Here is a 21634-nt window from a genome sequence, read left to right as displayed (position 1 = left end):
TTTTGAATGGCATTTCTGGAGACATTCAAAATAAAAAGTATTATTGTTGTTTTAGGAGAACTGACGCTGATTGACTGTAGAGTTTATTTCAAAGCCTCTGAGCTGTTGCAGCAAGACGTTTAAATTCAGCTGAGCAGATTAAAGCTTCCATTCAAACCCTTACATTTCAAAGGATTTTTAGCCATAACTAATTTGAAATTTGGAATGCATCACCTTGACCATCACATTTGTCACTGTACAGAGCAGAAGTCTGAAAATACTCACGAGTCTGATTTTGCCCAGCCAGCGGTGTGCTCTCTGTGTGTTCTGGATGGCGATGATCTTGATAATGTACTCGGTGGCTGGTCTCAGGCCTGAGGAGAGAAACAATTATCATATGGTGGACCGAGTTGGTTGCACTCGTGATTACATGTAAAATAATCATATAACCGGTTGAGGCCTGTATGAAGCGTTTCATAAATCTCACACTTTTTTGTCAATCAAAATGGAAAAATGAAAAATAAAATGCGCTGTAGCCCAATTAAATAAGCAAAATGTTATTTCAGTGACAAACCGAGCCCTATACAATATCTCCTGTGGCAATCGAGTATTTAGTGATAATGGACCAGTTGACAAGGGTATACCAGATATGGTGGCGTAGTTTTGGCCGGCGTGGGGTCGTGGGTTGAGCTCTCGTGGTGCCCGCCTGACTCCTCATAGGTGACGTAGTATCCGTGATGTGTGTGGCAGGTGGCCTGCCAGGTGAAGGAGATGGAGGTGGGGGTCAAAGATGTGACCTGGAGGTTGGTGGGAGCCTGGACCACTGGTTTAGCTATGAAGAAAAACATCATCTTAGATCATCTGATTGATTGTTGCTTTGTGTGTGCATTGTCGGGTTACAGTTGGGATTTATGTCAAATGCTACGGCTGCATTTCTCATTTCAATGACCTGACTTAAATGAATACTCCACCGATTTAGCAGAGCACTCCTAAAACATTGTCGAACCCACACAGAAAAAAATAATCAGAATTGATGCAGCAGAAACAGAGATATAATCTCGAAAATGTCTACTGTGGCTGCATTTAACTAAACCATTGTGTAGTGTATACACAGGATTTATTGTATGCAATGAGTGAGAGCGATAAAGCACCAGCAACTACATGTAGATCAACATTTATGGATATGAAAAAATCTGGTTTAAACTGAAGTTCACATTATAAAGCATGAAATGCAATCACACTGAAGCAGGGAGATCAGACACAGATTTGCGTATTTACCTGTTGTAATGGTGACAGTAAATGGGTCGCTCTTGATGTTGCCCTTCAGAGTATACAGGCTAACAGAGTATGGTGTGCCTGGCTGCAGACCTTAGGAAAAAAAAGAATAAAAAATAGTGAAATCACACTTCCAATACTTAGATCTGTAAACCTGTTTCCATGTTTTTAAAAGGTCTGTCTAGCAGGTAGGTCTATTGTACCTGTGAGAGTGTAGGTGTTTGCTTCTCCTGGGATGGTCCTGCTGATGGTCGGGTGCGAGCCACTGACGGGCGTGGCATCGATGAGGTAACCAGTGATGGTTTCCATCTTGGAGCGCCAGGTCAGCATGAAAGAAGAATCCTTCACATCAGAGATGCGCACACGCCGAGGAGGACCTACTTCTGTATTGAGGAGGAAAGGAAGCGGACGTAAAACAGAGCAGTGCATAACAACTGGTGATGACTGTAAATGTGCTCATTTATGGTGCAGCCAGTTACCTTCCAGTGTGGTTCTCTCTCCCTCCAGCGGTCTGCTCGTGACAGAGTTCTTCAGAGCATAGACATGTATCTGATATGTGGTCGCCACCTACAACATACAAACATACAGTTGATATTTAATCACTGAGTGACAATGAATCCATGTAAATCCTGAGATAAGAATTCTTGTTACCATGAGCCCTGGTAAGACCACACGTGTGGTGTCCGGAGCAACGTTCAACTCTTTGGTGGGGCCATTGATGTTCTTGGGGTTGACGACCACACGGTAGCCTGACAGGCGTGCATTGGGAGCCCGCCATGACACGGTGAAGGTGGAAGGACCGACCTCTGAGATCAGCAGGCTGGTCGGAGCAGGGATCGCTGAGACGGAAAATTACACATTTAGAATTGGAGTCAGGGGACAGATAAGTTAGGTCATGAATGTGTTGATGTTTTCTATGTATTTCTACCTGTGGCCTGGGTTCCCACTAAAGGTTTGCTGGGTGTGCGGCCATGGAGGGCGATGACTTTGACAGTGTACTCTGTCCCGGGGCGAAGGTTTCTCAGAACCACAGTGTCCTGGTCACCTCTGGGTGCTGGAAGCAGCTCCCTCTCACTCTCCTCTGAGCTGGAGTACAGGACGCGGTATGATGTCACTGCGCCGTCTGGACTGTCCCAAGTGATGCGCATGGAGTTGGATTCGATGTTGGTGAAGGTCAGGTCCTTGGGACGGTCCATAGCTGCAGGATGGGAGGAAGGCATGGGGGAATTCCTGTCAGCTCTGAGCTGTTGTTTTTAATGAAGGAACGTACACTTCTGAGGCTAAAAAGACATCTTAAAGCGAGATGGATGTTTGAGAGGAGACTCGAGCATCCAGAAGTAATCCAGCTGGGGAATATTTCCCCAATACCTCATCCTGATTAGGAAACCAGGTTTCTCACTAACATGAAATCAAGAAATCAGGAAGAAATACTGGAGATGCAAGTAACTCGATGCATGTAAATGCACTGAAAAACATTGCGAGTAACTCGCATCACTTGTGCCAAAAATAATCCCTTGGTTGAGAAAGATTAAGTCTTTTTTTCAAATCATTTGTCACTGAACTGAGTCAAACTAACCAGTGAGAGCATTCTCCACCACGGGGGAGGAGGGCTGTCCATCGTTGCCCAGGGCATAGACACTCACAACATACTCAACAGTGGGCATCAGACCTGTGAATGTGATCTGAGTCTGATCTGTAACAGAGGAGCAGAAGAGGAGCCACTGAGATGAGCATACCGTGCTGGAAAAAATATGATATGATATATATGAAATAAAGATGGCAGCTTTTTTTGGCCTGACTTACCAGGGGCTACCACCTCAGAGTAGGATGGTCCCAGGCCATTTTTGGGGACACTGGTGATTCTGTATCCTCTGATTGGTCCCTGAGCAGGAGACCAGCGCACTGTGATGGCGTTGTCACTCACGTCAGTCAGTTTCATGTCAGTGGGGGCCTCGGTATCTGAAAGACAGATGGACACATAACAGGCTTTAGATTTAGTTTAACCCCTCAACATTTGTTTTTACCAGGAAGATTATTTTTTTTTCCACGTTGCTGTACCAGTCTTGTGTGTGATGTAGACAGCTGTGTAGGTGTTGGAGGCGGGGCTGTCCCCTCTTCCGGTAACAGCATAGACCTTGATGGTGTAGTCTGTACCGGGCTTGAGATTGGTGATGGTGGCAGTGGTCTGAGAGCCTGGGATGGTGAACTCTTGAGGAGCCTCACCACCTAGAAAGAGAGTGAAGAAGAGCCGAGTGTAACATTACAAATATTGTCGAGGTTACGAGGAAACTATTACTACTATGACTTAAAACAACATGTACAGACTTGTGCCTTCATAGGTGATCCTGTAGTTCTTCACTGTGACAGAGGGGGCGTCCCAGCGAATGGTGATGCTGGACGGGGTGGACGATGTTACCTCCAGGTCAGTGGGAGCATCGGAGACTGGAGAAGATTGGAAGAACAAATTAAAAACAAATTTTGAATGTCTATTAAAACAAATAATTAAGGTCAAGATTCAGCCAATTAGTGTCACTAAGAAAAGAAAAGGAGAGGCTGCAGTGGAAACCAGTATAGAAACTCACTGGTGGCCTGTGTGCCAGCCAGAGGCTGACTCTCCTGATTGTTGTTGACAGCATACACATACACCAGGTACTCTGTCTCTGGTGTCAGTCCGCTCAAAGTGAAGTGGTTCCTGGTTGGGGGCAGCCTCTCGTCTTTCGACCGCCCGCCGCTCGTCTTCTGAAAGTTGACGCGGTAGCCGGTGATCACAGCGGTCGGAGCCAGCCAGTGAATGGTGAAGGAGTTGGTGCGAATGTCGGAGAAGTCCAAGCCAGTGGGGGAGTCCAGAGCTGCAGGGAAAGGAGAGAGACTTTAAATTCATCCAATGGCAATTGCAACATTTTAGCAAAAAGGGATTGTCGACTTGGACTGGTGTCATAATCCAGTGGCACCCAAACTAAACATGCATCCACATGCAACCATAGCTCAGAATTACCACCATGGATATCTACTATAAGATTTTTTTTAATGGGAAAACAACACACATAACATTAAATTATAGTATGAAATATGTATGAACATTTAAAAACATAAAATATCGAGTCCTGTGTACATTTGCATATACATATATATATATATATATATATATATATATATATATATATATATATATTTAAATAAACAAGAAACAGAAATTAAATATGCTAATTGTTAAATGTATATTCTTTATTTTGTTCTGTTCAAAAGCAGAGGAGTCTTTTCACCAATCTTAGCTGCCGCATCATTGCATATTTAACAGGATTTGTAATGCAGTGATTTTCTGATTTTGATGTGTGTTGTGTTTGCCTTGTTTTTATGTGATGAAACATTAAAAAATGACAGTAAAAAAATGGAAATTAACAAGTCTTGCGCCTCCCTTGATGCACTTCGGAAACCACTGTCATACTCACTTGTCCTCTGAGTCCCAGTGGCTGGTTCACTTACTCGTTCACCGTACACACAAACAACACTGATACGGTACTCAGTGTTGGGCAGCAGGTCTATATGGAAACGGGGAGACAAGTATACAGTTAGAATGGCTTGACATGGAGCATTGCAAAGAAAAACTACTCATTTTGGACTTGAAATCTAACTTTCTGTCAGACACTTTTAAACAGATCATCTTACTCTGCAGCACAAAGGTGTTGGTGGCTCCGCCAACATTAACCTCTTTGACGTCGTCGTCTGTGGCTACAGGATGGTAACGGATGACAAACCGAGAGATGTCGCTTGGTGTGGCCACATGGGGGACTGCCCATGTCACCCTAATGTGGTCAGGACCCACCCCTCTAAACTGCAGGTTGGTGGGAGCTGGAATAGCTGTAAGAATAAGAGGTTAAACGTTATAGCGAACACAGGAAAGAGTATAAAAGCAGATTTACACTGACATAAAGAAAATATATGATGGTGTTTGAGTTTATCATGTGTGTTAACAAAAGGGCTTCATCAATTCTCTCAGATCAAAACCCAAGCCCTCCCCACAGATGGAGTGAAAGAGTTAAATCACCAGCTTGTGTTTGCTTTGTGTGTGTGGTCGGCTCGCTTTCCCCTTCCTCTGTAACTGTGAAGATACCGATGTCATAGTCCACACCCGGCTCCAAACCACGAATCGTGTAATAACCAGCAGACGCTTCCACCATATCTTGAAAAATTGGCAAGCTCTCGCCTGATGTTACTACCGTTATCCGGTAACCAGTAATGGTAGTATAGTTCAGAGGGATCCAGCGCAGGCCGATGGTGGTGTCAGTAATGTCGACAAAGTCAATGTGACTGGGCGTGGGGATGTCTGAAAGGGTTAGGTCAGTTGCAAAGTGCAAGCAAAATTAGAGAGACAGAAAGACCCAACAGCCATAATAATTACATGAGTGATATCATTTCATTCCCAATAAAGCATTCAGAGATCCAGAGGTGAACAGTAGCCATGCTAGACAGAGAACATTACAAATTAAGTCAATAGACATTCACAGTTTATGATATAAATGAAGCAGTGATTAATAATACTGTTCTGTGCATGCTCCAAAAAAAGTATTCCCATCCCGATTATTAATAAACATGACCTGCATGCATGGTACCAATCATCATGTTAGTAATAGGTTGTGATCATTAAACAATGTCTTTTTTTTACAAAGGGGTTGCTCATTGTAACAAACCCACAGAGATTAGACCCAAACTCTGCAGCTCCATGGATCCTTTTAGTCTATTTTAACAAAAAGTCAGAGCTGTGTGTCTGTCAGCTTGTTCGTTTCCCGTTATTCTGCATGAATGTATTCAAGCTTTTTTTTGTTTTTAAGCCAATTTTAAAAAGAATGTATATGTCGGGTAAAGGTCTCAGCATGAAGATGAATATACTGTACGTTTGGGAATATTGAGAATATTACTGTAATGACAGGAAGTGAAATATTGGAGTTGGCTCCAGTTTAATGTCGACTCAGCCTTTCATGGCAAATTCATCTCGTCCTTTTATTCCTCTGTCACACAGACACAGCGAAGTTGTGTTTGATGCCAATTTACATGTGTGAATGCTTTGCTGTTGGCTCCTACCTGGTGTGACAATTGTGGACACGGGCACACTTTCCAAATGGCCCTTAGTAGTGAAGACACTGATGTTGTACTCGGCCCCCAGATTCAAGCTCTCTAGCATGCATGAGGTTTGATCTGCTCGGACGAACTCTTCCAGGGTGTTTCCTTGCCGGCCGTTGGTCGGCGTGCTTGTCACTCTGTAGCCCGTGATGCCTGCAGAGGGTGGGGGAACAAGACAAATATGGAGGAGGTCGAACATAATGTCAAGAGGTTCTTGCAACGTATGAGTCAAAAGGAAATACCGAGAAGAGACATTTGTCCAGGTGGAAAAAAACACCATTCAAAGGCGAAGGTCTAGACTTGGCGAGACCCAATGAGCAGTCAGTGCGTGGGGAACACAGTCAATATTTACCTGGTGTTTTGGAAGCTACCCAGTGGACAGTGAGATCTCCTGTGACGGGGTTGGACTCTACTCTGAGGTCAGTGGGAGGCAACAGGGCTGCAAGGAAAGGAAAGCAGATCATGACACAAGCATGGGAAACTTGATTCGATGCAGCAGTGACTTCTTAAACAAACTCTCAAGAACAGTGCGATGTTGGCCCACATTAAATCAATCTGGTGACCAGTTACACAACTTATTTTATCGTGAAAGTGAATTGGATACGCACAAGTGACAACATTTCGGGTGATGGGGTTTCCAAGGTTGCGTCCGTTGAAAATCGGCTGAACGCTGTAGGTGTACTGAGTTCCAGGAATCAGATGAGGAATATAAATACGTCCAGAGTCAGAGGTATCTTCCCTGGGAGACTCGCCTTCCTGGCTGGGGAGCACAGAGAGCTGGAGGAAGGAGGCAGAGATCAGAAACCTGGAAAATACACTTAACGCGCAAAATATACAGCAAAGACATTTTTTTTGGCCACCTGGGGTCAGCGCAACAAGCAGTAAACCCAATACTGATATATTATCACCTTATAAAGTTGATGTCATCTACGAGTAACCTCTTTCACATTACACATCATGGTTTGACCCATTGATAGTATGAAAATATTGATTGGGCAGCTTTCATTTTGCGTGATGATGAACAATTGTTTCTCTAGATCAGGGATTCCCAAAGTGTGGTGCGTGCACCCCTGGGGGTGCGCGAGCTGCCTCTAGGGGGTGCGCGAGAGGAAAAGTGTAATGACGTCTGATGGTGTAATAATATTAAATATTTAAAAAAAAATACATTTTAATTTAAAAAGTGGGATTTTTCACAAAATAAAAACATGAATTATAAAAATCCCCTTTGTAAGATTTAAAATTTTAAACGTACAATTTAATAAATGCACTTGAGCACTCGAACGGGAGTCGACCGGGAGTCGACCGGGAGTCGAACGGGAGTCGACCGGGAGTCGAACGGGAGTCGAACGGGAGTCGAACGACACCGAAAAGGAGGCAGGGATAGCACAGACAAATCGGGAGCACATCGGCCCATCGCGGAGTCAAGGTGAAAAAAGAGGAAACGAGGGTGAGCATCAGACTGGGAAAAATAAGAGGAAATATGATGAAAAGTATCTGTGTCTGGGCTTCACTTGGATTGGCAACGCAGATTGCCCAAAGCCACAGTTGCCCCTTTGTTCGGTTTGTGTTCACACTGCAACATTTAACAGCGGACTAAATATTGTAAACTAACGCCACGCGCGAGCAAACTGTTCTCTCATTGGTCTGATTTTTATGCGGCTGTAAATGGGCTCTGTTGCTTTTTCTTTTTTTTTTTATTAAGGGGGATTAAGGGGATTGCGCATCCCGACCGGTGCGCGAACCCGGTCGGGATGTAGAAGGGGGTGCGCGGCCTAAAAAGTTTGGGAACCGCTGCTCTAGATGATGAACTGAAGATGAAGATGAAGTTCTCTACCTTGTAGCTGAACCTGCGAAGAGGTATCCAGGTGATGACGATAGAGCTATCAGTGACCTCAGTGCTAAAAGCAGGAGCATTTCCTATCTGGGGAGCTGGGAGGAGGACAGGATGGGGAAAAGTCTAATTCATTTCATTGCAACCATTTATACTCCTCTCTGATGCTGTGTTTCTCTTAATACTGACCGGTGGTAAAATATGTAGTGATGCCTTCGCTGAGGTCATTGTCAAGCTCTGAGTGCAGGACGGCCGTGTACTGGGTGTCTGGACGTAAATTCCTCAAAGGGTACTGCGTGACCCTGCCAGGGATCCTCTTCTCGATGGGGCTGGAGCCCTCGATGCTCAGGAAAAGACGGTAGCCACTGACGATGGCGCGGGGAGCCTCCCAGATAACCATGGCAGTGTTGTGGCCAATGGCAGTGAAACGCACATCGGTGGGCGAATCAGGTTCTGGAGGGGATAAAAATGATAGCACATAAGGCAAAAAATCTTTTATACATTATTGTGATCCCTCTGCGTCTAACTCGGGCCTCCTTTGTCTATGCCGATACTTACTAGTCGACTTTTCTCCCACAAGCGGCTTGCTCGCCACTCCACCATTCATGGAGTAGATGTAGAAGCGGTACAGTGTGCCCGGCTGCAAGTGTGTGATATCAGCATATGCGTTGGCTGAGAAAGGCAGCTGCAGGAGCCTCATCTCAGTGCCGTCCGGACCGACGGGGGTGAAGTGCACCCGGTAAGCGGTCACCTCGCTGGGTGGACCGGTCCAGGTGATGGTGATCTTCATATCCGTAACCTCGTAGAACTGAAGGTCTGTGGGTGCCGGGACCTCCTCTGTGGACAGGAATTGGTAGATTGATTCACAAGGGACAGTCAATCAGTCTTAAAGATACCCTAGACCACCGGTAACGCTATGTTTTTATGAGTCGGTCCTCATTTTGTTGGGAACTCCACAGGGCAACTTTAAGTTAGCTGTGTAAATACTGTAAAAGCTTAAAAAGCTAAATACAGCAATAAATCTTTGTAAAAGTGCAATAAAAGGCTTTAACAATTTACAGATCTCAACAATAAAACTGAAAATATGAGAGAAATGCCAAACAACACATGAACTAATTTCTTTTTTAGCATAATAAAACACTACGTTTTTCTGTGCCAGGCACAAGGAGGGATTTATGAACATTTATGAACTGTGTGTGTGTGTGTGTGCCTTTGTGTGGGTGTGGGCAGCACATGCACGGTTGCGTTTCACAAGTGTTTTAACTACGTCTTAACAGGTGTCTGTTCAAGAGCCCACCATGAATTAAAGAGAGTTCATTCAGGGGCCACAGACTAAGATTACACGAACTAGAAACACGAGGATGAAGATAAGAGGATATTACCGTGGTATGGTTATAACTGTAAGAGCATATTTTGACAAAGCAATGTTTTGACAAGCTCAGTCTTTCCCAAACACTGGACAGCCTCTCCTAAAGCTGCCTGGCCCTATAAGGAATCTTTAGCTGCGAGTATAAACTTAATCTGTTCTGATTTCACTGTCAGTCAAAAGACAAAGAATGATATGAAAAGAATAATTTACCATCTACAGAATAGAATAACACACCGTGAATGTTTTAATAATCACTGATTTCAGCCTTTTTATTAAATGAAAGATGATATCTGATAGAAAATATGCACCTGGTACAGGGGATCCGGCGGTGTTGACCTGTACAAAAACAGGCTCACTCTCCTGGTCCTCCTCCACAGCGTAGATGCTGATGTTGTAAAGGAGACCAGGGAGAAGATCAACCAGGGTCACTGAGGTTTCTGAGTCTGGCAGGTTCAGCTCAGTGCTGCTGCCTTCCACTGACGGCGTGTACACCAGCCGGTAACCTGGTAGGCGCAACCATACAGTTACACACAGCCAAAATAAAACGGATCTCTATATCAAATAACTAAATTATGTATAAACACATTTCCTACCAGTAATAGGAGCATTAGGCTTGGACCAGCTGACTCTGATAGAGGACTCTCCCACCTGATCGACTGCATGCTGAGCAGGGGCGTCAGGAGCTGGGGAACAGAAAAGAATGGAAATCAGTCCCGTTGTATTTTGTGAAATAATGTACTTGCATAATCCTGATGTCATTGTCATGAGAGAGGAGGGGGATTCTCCCACCTGTAGTCTGGGTGGTGGTCAGAATGAGGTTTGGTTGTCCCTGATCTGGGAGCTCATAGACGTTAACGTTGTATCTGCGTCCTGGCAGGAGGTCAGCGATGGTGACAGAGGTGGCTGTGCGTGGAACATCTGGAGAAGGCGACACGAAGTTAGTCAATACACATACCACCAGTATATCCAATGAGGAGGGCTGCTCAATGGTAGTATCTTGACTCACCAGGTATTTCATTTTCAGATTAGTCTAAAACAGTATTTATCAATTCCTCGATTTAAAACTACATATACAACAATGGAGAATTTTACGCATATTGCCCACTCCAGGTTACAATTCATGTCAAAGGATCTCACCGAGGACCTTCGGCTTGGCCCCGTCCTCACTGAGCTCATACTCCACCCTGAAGCCAGAGAGGGTGGAAGAGGCTGACGTCCAGGACACAACGAAGCTGTTTGAGGTGATTTCTGTCACAGACTCAGAAGTGTCCACCACCGCAAGAGGTTGGGTCGTCTCTCCCTCCGACGTTTCCACTTGAGAGAGAAAGACATACAATGCTCCTATGAAAAATGTCTTTAGATTTGTGGCATCGAGAGAATGTATTCGCTGAAGTTTACTCACAGGAGCCATGGTTAGTGGTGAAATCGAACCGTGTGATCTCACGGCGTCCGTAGCGCAGGATGCTAATCAGCTGACCCTCGTAGGTGATGCCTGGACGCAGCCCGCTGATGGTGTAGGAGTTGAGGTGGCCGGGGACAGCGACCTCCCTCCAGGGCGCACCGGTATTTTTCTACCAGAAGGGGTAAAAAGTGAATGGGTTAAAAGTCACGTTTTTATAACATAAAGCATAAATTGAAGATCAGATCATCTTTTGCTGCTGATGCACATCATGTGATCGACAGCATTTTCTCAGCTGCTGTTTACGAACTCAAGGGTGGACTCTGAACCTCTGCTTTTGAGCAAACATGGACGACAAAAAAGTGTTGAGCGAAAGCTGCTGATGAAGGGCATGTTATGTGGATGAAATGCTCCAGAATCGCTACTAAATGGACCTCGTAGTGAGATCATTTTCTCAACTTTGAATTCTAAACTCTTGATGGCAAACGTTAATCTTTATAGCAATGAACAATTTGGACAGCACAGATGATAAAGTTGAACAGAAATATGGTCAGAAAATGAAGACTTTATATATGTATATTTTGGACTGGACTCAGGCCCATTTACTGCCACATCCTGCTTTTGGGAGTATTTGCACTCTGTCGGAAAACTACACAACTTTCTCAGCAGGACGGCCAGACGAGGGCTTTGCGTGCCTTTTCTGTCCAAAATACACAAACCCCTTCAGAAGAAAACTGTTTGACTTCAATTAAGCTTCATAAACATTTCAACCAGGCTATCAGTCCTTGAGGTCTTCAAAGAGAAATAGATGTGTGAGAACAAAAATCACGGAGAGGGGGATGTTTTCCTTGGAGTATGTGTGTTTGTGTATGTAGACCGTAAAGGGGACTTAATGTACCCTCTAATCACCGTGTTTGTCCATGTTCAAACTCCAGTCAACATTACCAAAAGCACTTCACTGTTTGCTCACCTTTACTCATGCTACCGGTCAGCAAATTGAAAGGCAATTTCTAACCTGAACCAAAAGAGTGACTCACAATTCTCCACTTGAGGATGTACTGGGTGATTTGAACAGATGGGGGGGGGTTCCACTGAATGGGGTGGGAGTCTGGCTGTTTTCCTGCCTCTGTGATGATCACCTGGACAGGTCTGTGGCCGTCTGAGCAGCAGGTGTAGGAAGAGAGAGAGCGAGAGAGTAGGAGAGACACAGAACAAAGCTGCTGTTAGCGATGAGAAAAAGACTCACACATCATCAAAGACATGTAATGTAACAGTGTTACCTGTAGAGAGTGTGGGTGAAAGCTGGCTACTTTTTGGTGAGGCTCTGTCAGATCGTTTCATCGTTTTGGGACGGAACCAAACCACCAGACGGTGCTAAACCAGCTCAAACACCCGCTGACATCTTACAGTCCGACATAACACCGGAGCACTATATTCATCACAGTTTACAGCTTACATATAGCTTTTCAAGCCCTGCTCCGCACACACCATTGATCATGGTGAGATAGATGATGCAACTGTAACTTTTTAGGTCAATGTTTGATTCAGGACACACAATGTGCTGCAGTACAAAGTACCACATTAAGCAACTTTTACCCAACAAGAGGGAGACATTGGAGGCAGGGAGTGTGTATAAAGCCCCTCCCCCCCCCCAGCATCCCATTCCCCTCAGCAGGTCCGCAAAACAACACCAGGTGGGGGAGGAAAAACCTCTCCAACTACAAAGACCGAGGGGAAGACAGCGGTGATGTGATTGGCAAGCACTTCTCCATTTTGCAGACTTCAAAGTCGAGAAAAGCAGCCAACCCCCGCTTCCCTTCACTGACCTGGCAAGTGAACTTTTCACTTCAGTGACGTGTGATGGGAGGATAAGGGAGGTGAGAGGAAGGAGGGTTGAATAAGTACACCAACACACAAATTAAGCACAGACACAGACAGAGAGCGGTGTCACTCAGTGGAAAAGCTGCATGAAAGGACTGAGAAGCACTGGAGGAATTAACACTTTCCCCAATTAAATAATAACACTTAAACCAGCATATTCAAATATGGACCATGGTGACTCTGCCGAAAAAGAGTTGAACTGGAAAGCAGCGTTAAACTGATGGTGTTTGGAGGATTAGCTTTCCTTACCTTGGTAGGTCTGCTGAGGTTCACATCTCATCTCTCCAATCCCTTTACCATAGCAATAACAGCGGTAGCGGATGCTGTGGATGACTTTCTCCCACGCCTCTCCAATCTGATAGTAAGCCCTGGTTTGTGGCTCCTGACACTGATCTATTTGTAGAAAACAGAGGAAAACAAAGATATTAGAAGGGACAAAGACGGGTGGGGTTGTATTTTCCAGATTTTAAAAAAGCATTAGCATTGTTCAGCGGGTGAGATAATGAGCCGTGAACGCACCGCTTGCGTCACACTTCCAGCGTCCACGTCCCTGTCCATAGCAGGTGCAGTTCATCGTGTAGCCCTCGTCGTGGAGCTTGGAGAATTCTTGGTTTACTTCATAGTACAAGCCGTCAACAATACACTGGTCTGGACATTGAAAAAGGGGAGTGAAGTCAGCATACCTTAATGCTTTAAGACAAATGAAACAGTTTTGTTTCATATCCAAATGGAGTGAGTTCTCTGACCTCGCAGCTGTGAGTGAGCCACACAGCTCCACTCGCCGCGGCCGTTGCCCAGGCATGTGCACTCCATCGCGTGACCCATGACATCATGGCGTTTGTCCCACTTATCGCCGACACGGTGCATCACTCCATCGTTGGTGGTGCATGACTCCTCATGGGCTACATAAAGAAAGATGGGGATGAATAAATAAAAACAGTGCTGTGTGTGTTCGTGCCGGAAATCCCGGTGTCACCACTCTGTATGGAATCAAATGCTGTAAATGTAACAGCCCTGATGGAGTCATTACTCTCCCATGACCATAAACCCCAATAAGTCCCCAATTATCTACAAGTGACCCATGCAACCAAACAGTCATTAGCATCTATGACAGTAAGATGAAATAAATTCCAAAGCATTTAGTGTAATTACATCCCCTACAACAGAAAATATATCCATCGCACGTTAGTTTGGACAGAGCCAGGCTAGCTGTGTCCCTGCTGTTACCCGGTCTTAATGCTAAGCTAAGCTTTTATATTGTAAATTGTAAACTGGAAACCCTTCAGAACTATTGTTCTGAACTTTACTCTAGAAGGAAATGAAATGGTCAGTTCGTTAATGTTATTAAATATTTAACTGACAAGTCTCAAAGTGACTGCATGAGGGGAAAAAACGAACGAAGCAGCACACACACTCACCAGCCATGGGGCAAAATCCAAAGCGCTGCTCTGTGTCGTAGTCATGGGTGGTGCCACACCACATCATGCTGTCACGACGCCCGTCGGAGGTGCAGTCAGTGTAGTTGCGGCCACTGTAGAGGAAGGGGAAGTGGCACAGGCCGCCGTTGGAGTTGCCACCTCGTGTTGCCACAACAGCTGGAATAGAGATGGAGACACTGGATATCACATCATACCACCATGTCATGTGTTCTCTAGAGTTTGGGGACTGTGATAGACAACATTTGCACCAATATTCTGTATCTTAAAATGTGGCAATTTTCAAACAAACATTTACAAACACCCAGAAAGGGAACTGATACATTAAGTGTGAAATAAATTAACATCAAAACACAAATGAACAAGTAAATTAATTTACTGATGTTGAACAAAATTACATTGCAGGTTGTACAGACTTTTCAAAGGTAAGATATGGAGAGAGATGACAGTGACGGGCAAAAGCTGTGATGTAATAAAAAGGAGCACATCAGCCCGATATATCTACAAAACCAATGAAAATGGTCAAGCCCAGTCTCACCATTCTTCTCAGTACAGAAAGAGTACTGCTGGTTTCTCTCATAGTCTGAAGATGTAGCGCACCAGAGCTGCCCATCTGCGCGCCCGTCTGAGGTGCAGGAGTAGTAGGTCTTTCCCATGAAGACGAACGGGAATGCACACGGCTGGCCGTTAGAGGTGCCACCATAGGTCAGCTTCCTGGCCTCTGCACAGACAGGAAGGGGAAGAACGAGAAAATGGTAATTATAGTAGAGACAAAGCAATGTACATGTAATATTTGAGATTATTTGAGTGTTGTGACATGAATTGGGGACTCACCCCACTCCTGACAGCTGACTCCGTTGCCCAGACAGGTACAGAGCATCTGCTTGCTGCCCTGGCTTCTGAACCAGCGCTGTCCGTCGTAGTAGGTGGCTCCAGAGTCTGTGCGGCACGTCCCCTCGATGGCGGGCTCTGGCAGCTGCTTAGTCTGGGAATGGGTGGGGGTCAACGCGACAGCACCCATGGCTGTATACCACCGAACAGATTGAAAGAATGTTGAGTGTCAGAGAAAGGTTTTCAGCAAAATTGAACTTGAGCAAGAGTTTTTAAATCTCACCTCGACCTGCGTTGTGTCTCTCACACTTCCACTCTCCACGGCCATTTCCTAAGCACTGACACTGCACGATGTGTCCACCTGTGTCCGTCTTTGTCCATGTGTCCCCAATACGGAAGGACCTCTTGGGGTCCTTGTCGTTGCAACGGTCTGGTTGGAGCACAACAGCGGTCAGCACCCGATACTAAAGAATGTCAAAGTGTGTGTTCATGTGTTTATACTCCTCTTACTCCTTGAGGTGCACGTGATGCGTCCATTTCCCTCTCCCAGACAGGTGCAGTCCAGCATCATCCAGCCTTGGTACGGTTTCTCCCAGGTCTCCCCCACGAGGTACGATGGTGCAGCGTTGTTGTCATAGCAACGCTCAGCTGCACATATAACACAGGGGATTAATTGCATCTGCAGTTCGTCAGGAGCCACTGTAACATCCGGCATGAAATCACAGCGTCAGGAGACATAAACCAAGTGAAAATCAATAGCTGTGGCGTAAGATGGGCAAAGAGGAGAGGCATGCTCTCTCACACACTTACCTTGTTTGTCTGGACTGTTGTCAAATATTTACAGTGCTAGCAAACACAGTGCATGCTTCTGAGGAATAACCCTGTCTATGAGTTTGTGTGTGTGTGCTGGCAGCCGAACACACAAGCTTGCATGTTTAAGTTGCGACATTTCACATTTATCTGCATTCCAGAGTTCATATGGAAAGTGTTGATGTCCTGGTTTCCCTGCAGGTTTGAATTCAGTACTCACCCACTGGTTTGCAGGTCCACTCTCCTTTGCCATTTCCAAGACACACGCACTCCAGCATGTAGTCAGCCGTGTCATGAGGCCTCTGCCAAGTGTCCCCGATTTTATAAGAACTCCCACCTTCATGGCAGCGATCTGTGAAGGACAACGCGTATTAAGTTGCATTGGTTTGAAAATATGTCCTTAGTATGCATTATGACGCATACCCATTGTTCAGATTGTATATTTAATCAGTAGCGCACAATTTAGGGAAATGTTCAATTCAAACACCTAGAGGTAATGCTGTGTTTCCAATGAGTGGAAGAAGCAGGGAAGACAATCCACTTATCTTTTGTCAAGAAAATAACACAAAAGCGACAAACTAGAAATAATCTAAATTCAAAAATCACTGGCAAACATTTTACCATGTCCAATATTGATTTTTCAACTCACTTGCAATGGTACAGCTGATCTTGCCACGACCGGAACCAATACAGGTGCAGTCCCACATCATCCCTTCCTTTGGTCTCTCGTAGGTTACACCGACTCGGTATGTCTGGTCATTGTGCTTATCATAACAGGACTCCTCCACTGAGAGAAAATCAGAGGAAATACGAATGGTAAAGGGGATATTTATATTGCTGCGTAAAGACGCACTGGTGACTTGACAAGAATTTCACCAAATATGTTCTAAACTTTTTTCGAAGTAACTCAGGACTGGTGTCTCAGTCATGGTGGGATTTACATTTTTTTTAACTTCTCTTGTTGGTATTGACACAAAAGTTCTGAAGCAATTGATACTGCGTTTCCAGATGTGGAAAGTGAGACTGCAAATAAACGGTCTGCTAAGTCGAACCGGTTGGTCTCTCACTGACCTTCAGGTTTACTTTTACATTTGATGCCTGCTGCTCCATTGCAGGTGCATACCAGTGTACTACCACGGTAGGGTTTCTCCCACTGCTCGTTCAGTCTGTATGAGCGACCGCTTTCCTCACAGCCGACTAGAAATTATATAATAGGAATATACAGTATGTCACATAACGTTTATTAAACATAAAACCACCTATAACATTTTAGCCAATTTGGTTGATCCCAAAATAAATCAAATTAATGATAATTTAAAAAAATTAAAAATCTTTGACTTTTTACACATAATAAAAAAACTTTAATGAAACTCAAGAACACTTGACGGTTGTTGAGTTCTTTGTACCAACCTGGAGAGACGGCCGCTGCGTCATTGAGCTGAGGAAACACCTGATACTGGCCAGTTTGTCTTTTGCTCTTCTTTGGTAAACCGTGGACTGCGCTGCTTACGCACAGCGCAACCAGTAACCCCGTCAGTGGGCCACCAGTCATTTTGTGGGAAAATACGGATTTCAAGGCAGAGTATAAGAAGTTAGCAGAGCAAGTTTTACAAAAGAAGCATGTGCAGAACTGAAGTTTAGCTTGGAGAGGTCTAATTTCTGTCCCTTATTGTCAGATCCCCGCTGCCACCGAGCAGCTGCGCCAGACCGAGGTGAGGGGAGCGCACTGGCTTTATACCCGGACACACCGCTGCAGCCTATTGAGGGGGAGGGCTTTCACTGGAGCTTTGGATGACTCGCCCGAATGTGGGCAATTCTGACACTCGACACTTAACGTTCAAGACAGACAAGAAAAAACATGAAGTTAAAAAGATGAATGAGCACCTGAGGTCACACAGATCACTTCAGGCCAGATGGCACCAGAATACCCGTCATACCCGTGGGATGGAGAGAAAAATAGATGTTAAAATGACATATCAGAATGACCAACAAAGTAAGCCTAGACAACAGCTCAATAGCCAGCCAGAATTAAGTGATATAAGCATATAATAAAATGCTGTGATCAGAAGCAAGTCTTTTATTGCCGTTAGAATTACTATAAAAATATTTTAAAATGCAAAGAAAGACACATGATACATTTGTTTTAGCACTCCGCATTTCCAAAACATGGTACAACAAAACACCATCACAATACCAAATATTTGGTGTAGCCATGAGGGCTCTGATGTAAATCTCCCCAAATCCCAAAATGTCCCCCAGCTCTGGATTTGTGCAACTGTGTATTGGTATCAGGCAGTACATCTATAATATGTTGTGTTTTTTCAAATCTTTTGAGGACCCATGGCTGGTGGCCCCTGTGCAGCAGGGTTTATAGCTCTGTACCTTTCTGCATCCCAAATGAGCAAAAACATCCAGGGGCTCCACACAGCAGCTTGTTGATGAATGAGGAAGAGCGACTTCACAGTTGGCAAATCAAGAACAATCATCATTCTTCTTCATTTCCTCACATTTTCTGGATACCACGTGGACCGACAATGCCTACACAAATGCCTTTAATGTGCTGTGCTACTGTAATCAGTATTACTAAACACCTCAGCCAGTCTTACCTCAATCCTATCCACCTGCCACCACATGCACATAAACCCGCACCATCTCTCTCGACCCTGCTCTACGTCTATCAGTGTTTCCTTTCTTCCTTTGTCATTAGCCAAATAGTGTTAGAGTGAAAGGAAACACTATACCTGCTTCCTCTTATGTCTATAATTCACATTCCGTCTGCATGCCTTTTCCAAGCAAAACCATGGTCTTCTGTTTTCATGTTGAAAAGTGCAACGTCCTATTCTAAAGCCGAGTATTCACCCTTCAGAAAAAAAGGAAAAAAAGTTGTTTTAAGCTAATGTTATGATTAACTTAAGTATCAAGGATAATGTTTCTGCTTTTTAATACGGAATCAATTGTGTTTTGAAGAATTTAACATATTCCTGCAGTGGAGATGCTTTGGGGCCTTCTTGGTCAAGGAGGTGCAGATGCGTGATCAGCTGAGGTCATCAGCAATGTGCACAGCAAGACATTTGGTGCTCCTAACCTCCTTCATGCAAGGAGCCATTGATGAGAAGAGGGAGGTGGGCAGCGCCGGCCTTCCTGAAGACAATCGTTGTCCCTTTCGTCGTGTCGACATTGTTTTCTTGTCTCTCAGCGTCGACAAAACGAGAGAGGGACAGAAGAGACTAATTCTCTGCTTAAGTGACCTTAAATCACAAGTATTTTTAACACTGATCACATGGTAAATGTGGGTAAAGGTGCTTAATTGAATTGAAGCTTTATAACACTAGTTAGTTAAATATTCACTTGTAGGTTGTTGTCTTTACGGCGGCACCTTTATTTTTAATGGATAATTCCAGATGTGTATAATAACATTTAATACATTTTACTCGTCAATTAACCAACAATATACTGTATTTATTTTAAAAACCTTGAAGTGTTATAGAGTGAAAACAACATTCTGTGGTTTAACTGTCTGTACATAACATGTTTGATGGTCTGTGGGGTTCATTTCTGGGAAGTTAATTCCTCTGCTAAGAAATGAAATGTGCAAAAGGCAGGAAATTAAAATAAAACTGACCGCAGCATGCTGCCTTGGTCTTGTCATGGTGCAGGAGCCGCTGGTTCCACTAAACTTACTCATGGTTCTGGTCTGGAGAGCAGCTACTGTGTGTGGGACTGCGATGTAACAATTCCTGTCGCAAGGCTTGTGGAACGTGTCGTAACTGAGGGCTGAAAAATGAAACAGATGGTTTTGGGGAAACAGAGAAGGAAAACAGCAAAAAAACACTGTCCTTGTGTTTGAAGTGCAACTGAGTCACCAATCTCTGCCGTGTGGAAAAAGCCTCCACGTACTTTCCACTTGTGAAACAGTGACAAACTGTGGAGGATCAAAACACAGGTCGGTTTCAAGCTGCAGAGTGTTATAAAAAGTGTTATTTCGATATTCAATGAAGTTAAACAACACATTTTCCCTTAATTGTACACTTATGCAGTATCGAGGGGGAATTAGTGTAAAATAACTTATATATAACTTGTATTTGGGGTATGACTTCATTCCCTGGGCTGTTTGGTCTCACTGTGAGATTTATGAGCTGTCGAAGTCTCTGGAAAGCTGCCTGGCTAATATCAAAGTGATTCACCTCTTGTCTTCTCTGTCTGTCTCTGCTTTCTATACATAACATCCATATTTCAACAGATATTTATCTCCGCTCTGGTTGTTTTCATGGGGGTTTTTCTTGTGAGTGATTTGTATTTGGAAGTGAAAACCTGATCTGATAAAATGGCGTTACTGGAGAGCGGTTTCTAAAGCATGACGGAATGCTTTATATTTGGTTTTCCTACTTTTCAGCCTGTCATCATTGTCCACTAATTTCAAAACAACAATGGAAATTGCTTGATTTAGACAATCCATTGCAGTTAACATAACATTTTGAATTATTGCTGTCAAAGTTGCATTAGCAGTTGCATGGGAATAAAGATGTAAACTCAGTTGATTGGGAAGTGCATCACCAAGCTGCAACAATGTATCTTTGCCAAAATAAAACATTTAGATTGCCTAAACAACTGCTTCTGCAAGTTGATTTTAACGCTGCACAGTAATTACTGGGGAAACAATGGCATGCATCAAATGGTGAGTTGAAAATCGTTCAAACAGTTGGTTTGTGTGGAGTCTCCAAGGATTTTCAAATCTAAAAAAGCATTTGCAGTGTGTCAAGCTGCAACACTTGAGCCTTGGGAACGCTTTCCTTGAATGTGTTGTTCTCCACCCCGGCTTCACCAAACTGTGGGCAGGCAGTTTGGAGAGGGAGAGCCAGATGGCCACAGCTGGATGGACTAATTAGGGGGGTTGTGAAGTGATAGAGAGGTGAAAAGCAAGTTGAGAGGGTTTGGAATGGCAGGTTCGGGTGGAGGGTGAGATGAGCAGCAATGGGATCATATCACACCCCTGCTCTCCACGCTGTTTGCCTCCAACTCCCTGCCTGGAGTATAAAAGTGGCATGATTTGTTCATTTGTATCTTTTCAGTTAAAATATGGACAGTAGAATGCACTGGGCATTCGAATGCCTGAAAACATGCAATGGTGCAGAAATTAAAATACCTCAAACGGCTAAAAACAAATGGTCGAGCAACATAATTTGGGGTTGTCAGCATTCTGCCGCTGCTCCTCGTCATCCCTCAAGTCTGAATCAGTCAGAATGTGCACAGGATGTGAAGAGCAGCAGCTGATGTGCTGAGGACAAATGCCAGAGGTCGCAGGGAGCAGGCGATGAACACTCTGACGAAGCACTTCCCGAGATTCCACAACACTGTGCTAATTTACAGGGTTACCATGGAAACCAGATTGGGTGGGGCCGCTTAAAGAGTAACAACGAGTCTGACTAGACAAGTGAGGGGTACCGATGGCGGTGCTTCATTGACTGAATTGTATGTTGAGTCACACGGGACGCTCACACACCCTTGAGATGAAGTGACCAGAGTGCCAGGAGTCCAACGGAGAAGCAGACGGATCGGTGCATGTCCCAAAAAGTCACAACTTTTCGTAAGCAAATTACATCTCGAAGTGGCCAATTATACGTGTCTACACTTGTGCTTCCAAAGCTGTTTTTAATGTATTTGAAACAAAGTCCTTTCGGTTTGCAGGGCCAATAATTCAAGGTGTG

General features: G+C 44.4%; 1 protein-coding gene across 1 annotated transcript in view; it reads right to left on the bottom strand.

Annotated features, from left to right (window-relative positions):
• LOC306790289 (fibronectin-like) overlaps nucleotides 1-17621 on the bottom strand; it is a 21054-nt gene extending 3433 nt beyond the window's left edge. Inside the window, 41 exon segments of the mRNA XM_079286465.1 lie at nucleotides 265-300; nucleotides 303-353; nucleotides 624-680; nucleotides 683-811; nucleotides 1258-1347; nucleotides 1458-1637; nucleotides 1734-1821; nucleotides 1906-2093; nucleotides 2183-2452; nucleotides 2831-2947; nucleotides 3058-3213; nucleotides 3313-3480; nucleotides 3580-3696; nucleotides 3837-4103; nucleotides 4704-4793; nucleotides 4921-5112; nucleotides 5300-5578; nucleotides 6334-6525; nucleotides 6725-6811; nucleotides 6981-7149; nucleotides 8207-8301; nucleotides 8393-8656; nucleotides 8762-9040; nucleotides 9881-10075; nucleotides 10166-10255; nucleotides 10362-10490; nucleotides 10710-10886; nucleotides 10975-11143; nucleotides 12009-12130; nucleotides 13102-13245; nucleotides 13372-13500; nucleotides 13599-13754; nucleotides 14271-14447; nucleotides 14827-15009; nucleotides 15123-15311; nucleotides 15403-15549; nucleotides 15630-15767; nucleotides 16150-16281; nucleotides 16579-16716; nucleotides 17001-17126; nucleotides 17340-17621. Coding sequence (XP_079142591.1) covers nucleotides 265-300; nucleotides 303-353; nucleotides 624-680; nucleotides 683-811; nucleotides 1258-1347; nucleotides 1458-1637; nucleotides 1734-1821; nucleotides 1906-2093; nucleotides 2183-2452; nucleotides 2831-2947; nucleotides 3058-3213; nucleotides 3313-3480; nucleotides 3580-3696; nucleotides 3837-4103; nucleotides 4704-4793; nucleotides 4921-5112; nucleotides 5300-5578; nucleotides 6334-6525; nucleotides 6725-6811; nucleotides 6981-7149; nucleotides 8207-8301; nucleotides 8393-8656; nucleotides 8762-9040; nucleotides 9881-10075; nucleotides 10166-10255; nucleotides 10362-10490; nucleotides 10710-10886; nucleotides 10975-11143; nucleotides 12009-12130; nucleotides 13102-13245; nucleotides 13372-13500; nucleotides 13599-13754; nucleotides 14271-14447; nucleotides 14827-15009; nucleotides 15123-15311; nucleotides 15403-15549; nucleotides 15630-15767; nucleotides 16150-16281; nucleotides 16579-16716; nucleotides 17001-17126; nucleotides 17340-17481 — 6244 coding nt within the window. The 5' untranslated portion in view covers nucleotides 17482-17621.
• Nucleotides 17622-21634: the final 4013 nt, after the last annotated feature.

This window comes from Melanostigma gelatinosum, assembly GCF_949748355.1.
Source record: "Melanostigma gelatinosum genome assembly, chromosome: 2".
NCBI classification, from domain to species: Eukaryota; Metazoa; Chordata; class Actinopteri; order Perciformes; family Zoarcidae; genus Melanostigma; species Melanostigma gelatinosum.
The sequence above is the reverse complement of the archived record's forward strand: the minus strand, read 5'-3'. Positions and strand labels throughout refer to the sequence as shown.